General features: G+C 49.4%; 1 protein-coding gene across 13 annotated transcripts in view; it reads left to right on the top strand.

Annotated features, from left to right (window-relative positions):
• CEP89 (centrosomal protein 89) overlaps positions 1-12,389 on the top strand; it is a 106,742-nt gene that overhangs the window by 28,321 nt on the left and 66,032 nt on the right. For 12 of the 13 annotated variants that reach the window (XR_010583581.1, XR_010583580.2, XR_012427413.1 and 9 more), the window contains 3 exons: positions 4,816-4,844; positions 7,315-7,357; positions 11,579-11,797. Coding sequence is in view for 5 of the 13 variants with exons in the window: in XM_065536367.2 (XP_065392439.1) it covers positions 4,816-4,844; positions 7,315-7,357; positions 11,579-11,797 (291 nt within the window). In the remaining 8 variants the exon portion in view is untranslated. The remainder of the gene's footprint in view (positions 1-4,815; positions 4,845-7,314; positions 7,358-11,578; positions 11,798-12,389) is intronic. The other variant, XR_012427414.1, reaches the window with a different exon arrangement.

Genomic DNA, 12,389 nt, shown 5'->3' with positions numbered 1-12,389 from the left:
TGGGCTCGGGGCATCTTGTTTCCTCCTGCCTTCCTGGGCGCCCCACCCCCCACCCTGTCATCTCCTCAGTCTAGGCCCTTTACTCTTCAAAGTATTCACAGCCTGCTCCCCAGTTTGATATCATTCATTGTGTGCTGTGCCCAGGTTTCCTCTCCCAGCTTCTATGCCATGTAACTGTTTAACTTCATTCATTCATCCCCTCAGCCAGAACAGTCTTTTTTTTTTTCAACAGGGTCTCACTCTGTTGCCCAGGCTGGAGTACAGTGGTATGATCACGGCTCACTGCAACCTCAACCTGAGTTCAATTGATCCTCCCACCTCAGCCTCCTGAATAGCTGGGATTACAGGTGTGCATCATCATGCCTGGCTAATTTTTGTATTTTGTTAGACACAGGGTTTCACTATGTTGCCCAGGCTGTCCTTGAACTCCTGGGCTCAAACATTCAACCTGCCTTGGTCTCCCAAAGTGCTGGGATTACAGGCATGAGACACCTCATCTGGCCCAGAGCCATCTTTTCAAAGCATAAAGCTGGTAGTGTCCCCTTGCATGTCCGTGGACCCCCACATGCATCCCCTCACACCCTCACGTACCGCAGACCCTTTTGAATTGGGTCTCTTCCATGGTTTCCCACCACCTGCATGGCCTGTCAGCCCTGGCCCCTGCTGACTGCTCTCCAGCTACTCTGCTGGTCTTTTATTTCCTCAGCTCTGTGGTGTTCCTTCCTGCCACTGGACCTGTGTACACGCTACTCTCCCTCCCCACTGCCTAATGTCTCTTATATGTAGGCATGTGAAACGTGGGGAAGTTGTGGGCTTTGACTCTTTTTTTTGAGACAGGATCTTGCTCTGCGACCCAGGCTGGAGTACAGTGGTGTGATCATAACTCACTACAGCCTCTACCTCCTGGGCTTGAACCATCCTCCCACCTCGGCCTCCCACAGTGTTGAGATTACAGGCATGAACCACTACATCCTTATATGCTCAAGTATATCTGAAAAGAACCATACCCAGTTGATCACCATGGTTACCTCTGGAGAGGGGAAGGTTTTGAGGGATTATGTTCATGGGTGAATTTTGATTTATCTGTATCATTAAAATTTTTGACAGCAAGAATGTGTTCATGTCATGTGAATTTTCTTTCTATAGAGATTGGAATAGGGCCAGGCACAGTGGCTCAGGCCTGTGATCCCAGCACTTGAGGAGGCTAAAGCAGGAGGATTGCTTGAGCTCAGGAGTTTGAGACCAGCCTGGGCAACATAGGGAGACCCTGTTTCTACAAAAATTTTAAAAATTAGCCAGCATAATGGCACGCACCTGTAGTCCTAGCTACTCTGGAGGCTGAGGCAGGAAGATCGCTTGAGCCCGGCAGCTGGAGGCTGAGGCAGGAAGATCACTTGAGCCCAGCAGCTGGAGGCTGAGGCAGGAAGATCGCTTGAGCCCAGCAGCTGGAGGCTGAGGCAGGAAGATCGCTTGAGCCCAGCAGCTGGAGGCTGAGGCAGGAAGATCGCTTGAGCCCAGCAGCTGGAGGCTGAGGCAGGAAGATCGTTTGCACCCAGCAGCTGGAGGCTGAGGCAGGAAGACTGCTTGAGCCCGACAGGTTGAGGCTGTGGTGCAGTTTCCACCACTGCACTCTAGCCTGGGTGACAGAGTGAGACCCTGTATAAAAAAAAAAAAAACTGGGATAGTATCCAGCATGACACCTTGTACACAGTAGGAGTACGCCCAGTATTGAAGCCTTTTGCTGTTATTTTATGTGTACCCCCTTCACCCTTATAGGTAATAGAAATGAGGAGGGTGAGGACTCTGGAAATCTGTTTGAGAAATGATAAATAAGAAAACGGGACACAATAGATTCACAGAACCGAGTGAACTGCGTATACATTAAATGTACATTAAATACCAATGTGAATTTGGGATGCTGTAAATTGTAGGTTTAATCTTTATCGGATTCTTTTTCTGAAAAGTTGATGACTAAGATAAAATAGCATGAGTTCCTTTGGGAAAATTGAATTGCCCTTGAAAAACTTTTTATTGTACAAAAGTAGAGAGACAAGTAAAATGAACTCCCACCTATCCATCTATGCATCTCCCCGCTTCTATAGCTGTCAACAATTTTCTTGTTTTTTTGAGGCAGGGTCACTCTCTGTCACCCAGGCTGGAGTGTGGTGGTGTGATCTCAGCTCACTGTAACCTCTGCCTCCCAGGCTCGAATGATTCTCCTGCCTCAGCCTCCCGAGTAGCTGGGACTGCAGGTGCGTTCCACCACACCTGGCTAATTTGGCATTTTTTGTAGAGACAGGGTTTTGCTCTGTTGCCCAGGCTGGTCTCAAATTCCTGGGTTCAACCAATCTGCCTGCCTCGGCCTCCCAAAGTGCTGGGGCTACAGGCATGTGCCAGTGTGGCCAGCCAGCTGTCAACCTTTTGCCATTCTATTTCATGTAACTCCCTGCTCCTGCAATTTTATTTTGTGAAGAATTTAAGGAGAGTATAGAAGACTCCATTAAATATGAAAGCAGTCAGGTCTGAGGTAGCATTGTGGGATACCAAATCAAGACTATTGTAAAGGTGTTATTAAAAATATAATTTTTTTCTTGTTGTATCACTTTAAACATTTGCTTATTGGAAACTGGTTCAGTGCCGGCCATGTGTCAGAGATGACAGAGCCACAGGCCTTTCCCCTCGCATCGCAGCTGCAGAGGAGGAGGTGCAGATTGCAAATCGTAGTGTGGGGTGCTAAGGTGGGCAGTAGAGGTTGTTGTCTGCCAGTTAGGGAAGGTGGTAGGGGGAGGAGGTTCATCAGGCTGAACTCAGAAGGACAGGGTAGGATCCAAGTAGGAAAGCAGTCCAGGCTGCTCAGCCTCCCGAGTAGCTGGGACTGCAGGTGCGTTCCACCACACCTGGCTAATTTGGTATTTTTTGTAGAGACAGGGTTTTGCTCTGTTGCCCAGACTGGTCTCAAACTCCTGGTGTCCAAGTAGGTGTCCAAGTAGGAGAGCAGTCCAGGCTGCCCCTGAATGTTTGACTGAAAGCAGTTTGGTTAAAAACAGCTGATCGGCCGGGCGCGGTGGCTCAAGCCTGTAATCCCAGCACTTTGGGAGGCCGAGACGGGCGGATCACAAGGTCAGGAGATCGAGACCAGCCTGGCTAATACGGTGAAACCCCGTCTCTACTAAAAAATACAAAAAACTAGCCGGGTGAGGTGGCGGGCGCCTGTAGTCCCAGCTACTCGGGAGGCTGAGGCAGGAGAATGGCGTAGACCCAGGAGGCGGAGCTTGCAGTGAGCTGAGATGCGGCCACTGCACTCCAGCCTGGGCGACAGAGCGAGACTCCGTCTCAAAAAAAAAAAAAAAAACAGCTGATCAAGATGACTTTGGCCAAAAATGAGCTCTTCAGTGATGTGTTGTTTAAGTATTGGTATTTTGAATATATCAGGAAGTAGATTTGTTTGTTTGTTTGTTTGTTTATTTATTTAGAGATGATGTCTTGCTCTGCTGCCCAGACTAGAGTGTCATGGTACAGTCGTGGCTCACTGTAACCTCTGCCGCCCAAGCTCAAGAGTTTCTCCTGCCTCAGCCTCCCAAGTAGCTAGGATTACAGGCAAGCACCACCCCACCCAGCTAATTTTTGTGTTTTTAGTAGAGATGGGGTTTTACCATGTTGGCCAGGCTAGTCTCAAACTCCTGACCTCAAGTGATCCACCCACCTCAGCCTCCCAGAGTGCTGGGATTACAGGCGTGAGCCACCGCGCCCAACCAAGAAGTAGATTTAGAATCTTGTATGTATCTCTAGCATTTTCTTCTGTTGTCTGAATTCTGTAGGGTTCTTTCCCCTGTTTTTTGCATGTGTTTCTAGTTTATTTTCAGCCAGTTATTTCTGCTCTGCAAATTAATAATAGAAAGTTAAAAGCAACTCAGGATCAGGCACAGTGGCTCACGCCTGTAATCCAAAGGAAGCCAAGGCGGGTGGATCATCTGAGGTCAGGAGTTCAAGACCAGCCTGGCCAACATGGGGGAACCCCGTCTCTACTAAAGATACAAAAATTAGCTGGGCATCGTGGTCCATGCCTGTAATCCCAGCTAACTGGGAGGCCGAGGCAGGAGAATCGTTTGAACCTAGGAGGCAGAGGTTGCAGTGAGCCGAGATTGCACCGCTGTACTCCACCTGAGGGACAGAGTGAGACTCCGTCTCAAAAAACAGCAACTCGATGTCCAACTTTTCACAGCATGAGTGTGTACAGGCAAACTGGGGTGTAAGATCACCTGCTTCCTAGGGTACCTGGATTACAGATGTATGGAAGATGAGTAACTGGGCGAGATTTATTTTCCTCTCTATCGTTGAGACAGTTTGCTTCAAAGAAAAACTATTCTTCTGACAGGTTGGATGCTGCATTTAGGGAGGGTAGCCCATCCAGGGTGTGGTCGGCAAGATGTGTGGACAGTGGCGGGAGGGGTGTTGGAAGGAGAGGAGGAGCCCGGCGTGGGAAGATGTGTGGAAAGTGGTGGAAAGGGGTGTTGGAAGGAGAGGAGGAGCCTGGCAAGGGAAGGGCTTGGAGACACTGAAGAGTTTGGCTTTAGTTCTGCAGCCATGTGAGCCGCGGATGTGCTCAGGAATGGGTATGGGAGAAAGATGGCAATTTAGAGTCAGGTCCCTGCCTGGCTCTGGGACCCATTTGCCCTGTGACCCTATGAATTTTATCCCTCTCCCAGGCCTTGTCGAGCTCCTCTGTGGAAGGTGAATTTCTATGATTGTACTTTTCTGAGTTGTCGTATTTCATTATCTACTTTAAAAGTTTCTCTGTCTTTTGTTTTTCATCAGATGGTAAATACTCTGTTCTGAATTTAAAGGTAAGATCATTTTTTAAAAAACTGATTTTCTCAATGTAGTTTTCATCATAAATTTTCAACAACTTTGGTGATTTTGGGGTAAAAAATAAATCTTCCCTTAAGAGTTCTTTCCTGTCGAATATTTCTTTTAAATGCTTTTTTTCTTTCCTTTTTTTTTTGTTTTTGAGAAGGAGCTCTCACTGTCGCCCAGGCTGGAGTGCAGTGGTGCAATCTCAGCTCACTGTGGACTCCGTCTTCCAGGCTCAAGCGGTCCTCCCACCTCAGTCTCCCGAGTAACTGGGATCACAGACGCATGCCACCACACCCAGCTAATTTTTTGTATTTTTGGTAAAGACAGGGTTTCCCCATGTTGTCCAGGCTGGTCTCAAACTCCTGAGCTCAAGTGATCCGCCCACCTTGACCTCCCAAAGTGCTGGGATTACAGGTGTGAGCCACTGTGCCTGGCCTTAAATACTTTTAAAACATGAGGAAATTGATATTTTCCATAGTTTAATGATGAAAGTAATGTATTAAAGTGTTAGAAATATTTTATAATTAAAATGGATGTATATTGAATACACAATTTTATCTTTTGTAAAAATTATTTTTTGAGACAGGATTTCCCTCCATGACCTGGACTGGAGTGCAGTAGTGTGATCATACCTTACTGTAGCCTCAGTCTCCTGGGATCAAGTGATCCTTTTGCCTCAGTCTCCTGAGTAGCTGGGACTATAGGCACATGCCACCACTCCTGGCTAATTAAAAAAAATTTTTTTTTAGAGTTGGCTTTTTGTTATGTTGCCCAGGATGGTCTCAAGCTCTTGGGCTCAAGCCATCCTCCTGCCTTGGCCTCCCAAAGGCACTGGGATTGCAGGCATGATGTGATGTGCCTAGCCTGAGATTTTTTTGTTTGAAATGAAGTCTTGCTCTGTCACCCAGGCTGGAGTGCAGTGGCGCAGTCTCAGCTCACTGCAACCTTCGCCTCCTGGATTCAAGTGATTCTCCTGCCTCAGCCTCCCGAGTAGCTAGGATCACAGGTGCATGCCACCACACCCAGCTAATTTTTTTTTTTTTTAAATAGAGTCCTGCTCTGTCACCCAGGCTGGAGTGCAGTGGCGTGATCTTGGCTCACTGCAAGCTCCGCCTCACAGGTTCATGCCATTTTCCTGTCTCAGCCTCCTGAGTAGCTGGGACTACAGGCGCCTACCACCATGCCTGGCTAATTTTTTTTTTTTTTTTTTTGTATTTTTAGTAGAGATGGGGTTTCACCGTGTTAGCCAAAATGGTCTCGATCTCCTGACCTCATGATCCACCCGCCTCGCCCTCCCAAAGTGCTGGGATTACAGGTGTGAGCCACTGCGCCCAGCCAATTTTTGTATTTGTAATGAAGATGGGATTTCACCATTTTGGCCAGTCTGGTCTCGGACTCCTAACCTCAGGTGATCCCACCTGCCTCGGGCTCCTAAAGTGCTGGGATTACAGGGGTGAGCCACCGCGCCTGGCCTGGCCTGAGAATTTTAATAACTAATTTGCAAACATGGAAATAGTTCTAACGTAAGTTTTTCATTGTGCGATGTTATAGGAACTTAAAAATTAAACATTTCTCTGGAGAGTTAATTTATAACCCTGTCTACTTCGTCAGCAGAAATTAGAAACTTAATATCACACCAGCATGTAAGCAAAAATTAACAAAAGTTCACAGCCTTCCCTTTCCTCTGGGTTTGGGGTTGCGAAGCAATATCTTGTTAATGTTCCTTTCTCAGCATTTTGCAAATGTGCTTCCCTGCAGTTGGTGGGGTCCTTTTTGCCCATCCCAGTGAGAAGAGGCCTCGCTGGAGTTTTCTGAGGGCATCTCCACTCAGCACTCGCAGCCCTACCTAGCACATGCTTTTAAACGTGAGCCCACAGCCCGCTACTCACGGGATCTACCTGTAAAGACAGTCACTGAACTCAGTATAGAAAGGCAGGAAGAAAGCTCAGGAAGGACTTCCTTTACAGCCTCAGAGAGCGCACCAGAGGGGAAGACATTTAAGGTCTAAGATTCAGGTATAAGAAACAGTGTAATCCCAGCATGTTGGGAGACCAAGGTAGGAGGATCCTTTGAGCCGAAGAGCTCAAGGCCAACCTGGGCAACATAAATGAGACCCCATCTCTACAAAAAAAAAAAAAAAAAAATTAGCTCTGATGGCCCATGTGTAATCCCAGCTACTTGGGAAGCTGAGGTAGGAGGATTGCATGAGCCTAGGAGTTGGAGGCTGTAATGAGCTGCAATCACACCAATGCACCCCAGCCTGGGTGACAGAGTAAGACCCTGTCTTAAAAAAGGAAAAAAAGAAATAGTAGATATTAAAGTTTTGAAAGCTAAAACAAAGAACAGGAGTCCAAATGAAGGAAATAAAGCATGCTTATATACCTGCTGTCTAATGACCTAGCTGCCTGTGTCCACTTTATAAAACACTAATGCTCTGCACTTACGTTCTTTCTTTCCTAGGATGAAAAACCTCCATTACGTGAGAAACCTCCACCCTCCCCAGGTATTTGCCTTTTGAATTATATTATGATTGAAAAGCTTGTTGTTTTGGAGACTATCCAGATTAATTTTATCTGAAAATAAAGATTACGTTTTCTTTTTCTTGTATTAGTTGTTGAACTTTCACCCTTGCCTCAAAAGAGAGGGTGCAAACACTGGGTAGTGGACATGTGTCCATACAGGATGTATTTGGATCCTGGGAGGCTGGGGGTTACACCTGGGGGGACGTGGACCTGTGGGATATGCTGGGATCCTGGGGGAAGGGAGGTAGACCTGTGGGATGTAATGGGATCCTGGGGGTGGAAGGAGGACCTGTGGGATGTGCTGGGATCCCGGTGGGAGGAGTGGACCCATGATGTACTGGGATCCATGCTGGGCAGGCAGGTGCAGTTATGGGCTCTGCTCTGAGGCTGAAGGCAGAGGGAGAGGTCCAGTGATGCTTTATGGGTTACACCCCACTGAACAGTTTGGGGAGCTTCAGTGGCTTCCAAAATGGAAGTTATAATTTCTTTTTTTTTTTTTTTTTGAGACCGAGTCTGGCTCTGTGGCCCAGGCTGGAGTGCAGTGGCGCGATCTCAGCTCACTGCAAGCTCCAGCTCCCGGGTTCACGCCATTCTCCTGCCTCAGCCTCCCAAGTAGCTGGGACTACAGGCGCCTGCCACCACGCCCGGCTAATTTTTTGTATTTTTAGTAGAGATGGGGTTTCACCTTGTTAGCCAGGATGGTCTCGATCTCCTGACCTCATGATCCGCCCGTCTCGGCCTCCCAAAGTGCTGGGATTACAGGCTTGAGCCACCGCGCCCGGCCTGGAAGTTATAATTTCTGCTATTAGGTCCCACCTTGTTACAAGATCTCTGGGGTGTCGCTTTTCTGGCCAGAAATGTCTATGGTGCCAGTGTGCCTTTGCCTGAGTTCTTGTCCTGCATCCAGGAAGAATGAGGTAAGCAGACAAGTGGAGGGTGAGCAAGATGAAGAGGAGCTTTACTGAGTGTTAGGACAGTTCAGAGGAGACCCGCAGTGGGTAGCTTCTCTTTGTAGGCAGGTCGTCCCGTCAAGCGTTCAGCTCTCAGCAGAGAGGAGGCCCTGGAGTCTGTGGCTCCTCTCTGAAGGCAGGTCGTTCGACTGTCTCTGCAGCTCTCAGCAAAGAGGAAGCCCTGGAGAGGGTTGTTCTCTGCAGCTGGTGATTCTGACCAGCTCCTAGCAGAGAGGAGGCCCTGGAGTAGGTTGCTCCTCTCTGCTGCTGGTCCTCTGATGTCTCCAGCTATCAGCAGAGAGGGTAACTCCTCTCTGCAGCTGGTCATCCCATCTGCTCTGCTCTGGCTAAGCCCAGGGCTTTTGTGGGCCTCAGAAGGGAGGGAGTGAGCACCAGTGGGTCCATGGGTGGCCATGGGTGGGCCTGGAAAAGGCACCACAAGTTCCTACTATGGTCCCATGGGATGGGCAACCCAGTCCCCAGCCTTCAGGCCCTCCCCGACCTGAAGGTGGGGACTCACCGTGGACCTGCCCGCTTCTGCCCAGGAGCCTGTCTGCCTCCTGCTGCCCAGTTCATGGCACCCAGGCTGTTCGCACCAAGGGACACCTGCAGGCCAGTGCAGAGCCACCCTCACCCCCACCCCCTTGTCTTTCCCTCTTGCGCTCATGGGTGCCCAAAGTCTGGAGGGGGCTGAGGTGGCAGGGTGCTGTCGTGTCCGTGCTGCCCTGAGTGTGCACACTCCCGGCCAGGCTGTGACAGTGCCCAGGCTTGGCCTCAACCCCGCTCCAACACCCCTCCAACCCCGCTCCGAGACTGGAGCAGGCTCCGGGAGCAGGGAGAGGCCAGGCAGCCAGAGCAAACACCTGTGAGCCTGCGGGGACACGGGAGCCTTCCCAGGCCCCCGAGGGTGCAGACTGCAGAGACACCCAGGTCCCGCACCTGGGAGGGCGACTGTAGGAGCACCCCGGGAGCTCCTGCCCTGCCAACTCAGAAGGGGCGGTGAAGCCAGGCAGTGGAATCAGGCACTTCCGAGCCTATGGGGGCTGGGGAGGCCTTCTTGGGCCCCCAAGAACACAGATTCTCGGGTCTGCAGCCGGACTTGGGCAGCTGCAGTGGCATCCAGGGAGGGGGGGCTCCTGCCTGCTCCATGGAGCAAGAGGCTTGGGCCACGCCTCCCCGCTCTAGATAGTCTGTGCGGCGGCCACTCTGGATGGGCCGCTGCTGCCATCAGCGTCACTCCTCTGAAAATCCTGTTTTAAGTCTCCTCCGTGTCAGATTGACTTTATTTGCACCCTTTCAATCTCAGCATTTTCAGTGCTGTATTCTGGGCGATTGCTGGGGCTCTAACTTCTGTGCCCTGCATTCCTTCTTCGTGATGTGTATGCTGCGGCTCAGCCCATCCTTTCAGTTTATGCTGTTGATCAAATGTTAACGTCCATGATTTCTGTAAGACACTGACTACGTCTCTCTGAAAGTCATAACTGCGCATCCAGCCTTAGGGTTTGTGTTGCAGCCCCTTCTCCTCTCTCACTTGCCATTGATGCTTCTCTGGCTCTGCTGTTTGATGCCTGTTGGGGTCCCTGAGATTCCCTGTGGCCCGCATGGGGATGCTGCTTACATGGGGATTCTCTGTTTACTGCACCCTGCCTGGAGAGAGAGAGCCAGCAGGCTGCCAAGCTGTATCGACTGCTGCCTCCAGCGACTGATGGGGATGGGCAGGATGTGAGGCCAGCTGGGATCCGTGGGGACCCCTCTTCCTCCTGGCTTTCTCCGGCCTCCTGGCCTGCCCTGCCCCTCTGCCCTCAGGGCCTGTGTGTTCTGCCTGAGGAGGGGCACACATTTCTGCTGTTGCTGCCTGGGTCAGGTGGGTTAACCCCTTGCTATTCCCACTGTGGTTATCTAACTCGACAGCTCATCAGCTGTTTCAAGCTGCTGCTTTTTAAGTATAAGTTTATTTATTGATTGATTTTTGTAGAGATGGGGGTCTTGCTATGTTGCTCAGGCTGGTCTCGAACTCCTGGCCTCAAGCAGTCTTCCTACCTCAGCTTCCCAAAGTGCTGGGATTGCAGATGTGAGCCACCAGGCCTAACCTCATTGGCTCTTTCTAGGCCACTTTGTGTCTCCACTCCTACCAGGGCAAGGCATATCCCTGGAGCCACCCCCCATTTTCTAGCTGCCCTCTCTTGGCACATTTCAGGCTGTGGCGTCCATCTTCAGTCTCATCTCAACTGTTTTCTCTCTGGGATTTCTCAGGGTTCCCTTGTTTCCGTGCAGCTGTGGAGTTTCCCATTTCTGAGCCTCACCTTTCGCATGTTAGGGATTGGATGTGTGTGTGTCAGGGGTCGGGCCAGGCTCTCTGGAGCCATCAGCCATCCTGCCCTTGCCTGTGTGGAAACTCTGCTTCTGCCTCTCCCTCCCCTGGGAGGTACGCTGGCCAGGGGCCCATGGGAGCCTCACCTCCTGTGACCTCTCGGAGCATATCTCCCCGTGGAGCAGCGCTGGTTTCCACCCTATTTTCTTGCTGTTCCTTCTTAAGGTCCTATGTGACGTCTGTTTTCTCCTCACCCTGGTGCCTTCAGGTGCTGCCCACAGGCCAGCGACTCATCAGTCTCCCCAGCAGAGGCTGCCCGTGGGACTCTGGGCCTGTGTCCCAGCCCGAGCCTGCCTCCCCTCGTCTTCCGTCCCCACCTGCTCTTCACAGTGTGCTCCTCATCTGGGGGAGCATCTGCCAGACACAGACCTGGGCGGTCATCCTGGGTCTGCTTCTCTCTCACTGCCCGCACCCAGCCAGCTACCAACCCCTAAGTCCTGCTCTCACGTGTCACTTTCTTTCTGTCCTTACTCTAGTGCTGCCCCTTGCTGTTGGGCTGGGCCTCATCCTAACCTGCCTTCTTCCCTGCTGGCCTGAGGAATTCACCCGAGAGCAGAGCCTCTTCCTTCTCACACCTCTGCCTAAAAGCCCTGCTGGCTCCTGCTGCCCTGCATGATGAACCTACCACGCCACATCGTAATCGGCATGGCCTTCTGCAGCTCTGGCCTCCCTCTCTGGCCTCCCCTCAGTACTTCTCTTCCTGCCACCTGCTGTGACCTCACCAGGCGACTTACTCTTTCCTGTACAAGCCACTCCCTTCCCAGGGACCAAAGAACATGGCACCAGGCCTGATGTGGTTTTTGGAACAAAGTCAGGTGACTTTGATATAACATTGTCAACATCAATTAACATTTTAAAACTTTTCCCCTGAACCTTTTCAGATATAACTGGTAGAGCACGTCAAAGATATACAGAAATAACCAGAGAAAAGTTTGAGGCATTAAAAGAAGAAAATATGCACCTAAACAATACGAATCAAAGCCTTACCCTTAAACTAAACACAGTGAAACAAGCAATGAAAGAACTACAGTTAAAACTTAAAGGAATGGAAAAAGAGAAGAGAAAACTCAAAGAGGCTGAGAAGGCGTCGTCACAGGAAGGTGGGGATGGACAGTGCCTTTATTAGAGGAACGAGCAGGACTTCACTCAATTATTTTGAGAGTTAATATTTTATGTCATGATATTTGTTGATATTTGTGTTGGTAATTTATGCTGTAATATTTCAGGTTTTTTTGTTACTATCTTTACGTTTGTTGAGATTTTATTTCATCTGCTATATCATTATTACACTAAATAAATTCCTCAGGTTGGAAAGAAGCTGAATTTACAAAAATAAAACAAAGAAATTCCAATACTTCTTTTGGAACTTGATGCTTAGCTTACATATATTTCACTTCAGTTTTTATCTGCAAGAGAAGCATATAAAAATTCCTCCTTTACCATAAACTTATCAATGATTATATTTTCCTTGCTAATTTGATAGGTTAAAAAAAGAAATAGTATTTAATTTGTATTTCTTTTATTATTGATGAACCTGAATATTTTTTCATATCTTTGCACGTCATTTTCTTTTTCTTTCATAAAGCTATCCACTTTATTTATTTATTTTTTAGAGACAGCATCCCACTCTTTTCACCCAGGTTGGACTACAGTGGAGTGATCAGAGCTCACTATAACCTTGAACTCCTGGGC

The sequence above is a fragment of the Macaca fascicularis genome, chromosome 19, assembly GCF_037993035.2.
Source record: "Macaca fascicularis isolate 582-1 chromosome 19, T2T-MFA8v1.1".
Lineage (NCBI taxonomy): Eukaryota > Metazoa > Chordata > Mammalia > Primates > Cercopithecidae > Macaca > Macaca fascicularis.
The sequence above is the reverse complement of the archived record's forward strand: the minus strand, read 5'-3'. Positions and strand labels throughout refer to the sequence as shown.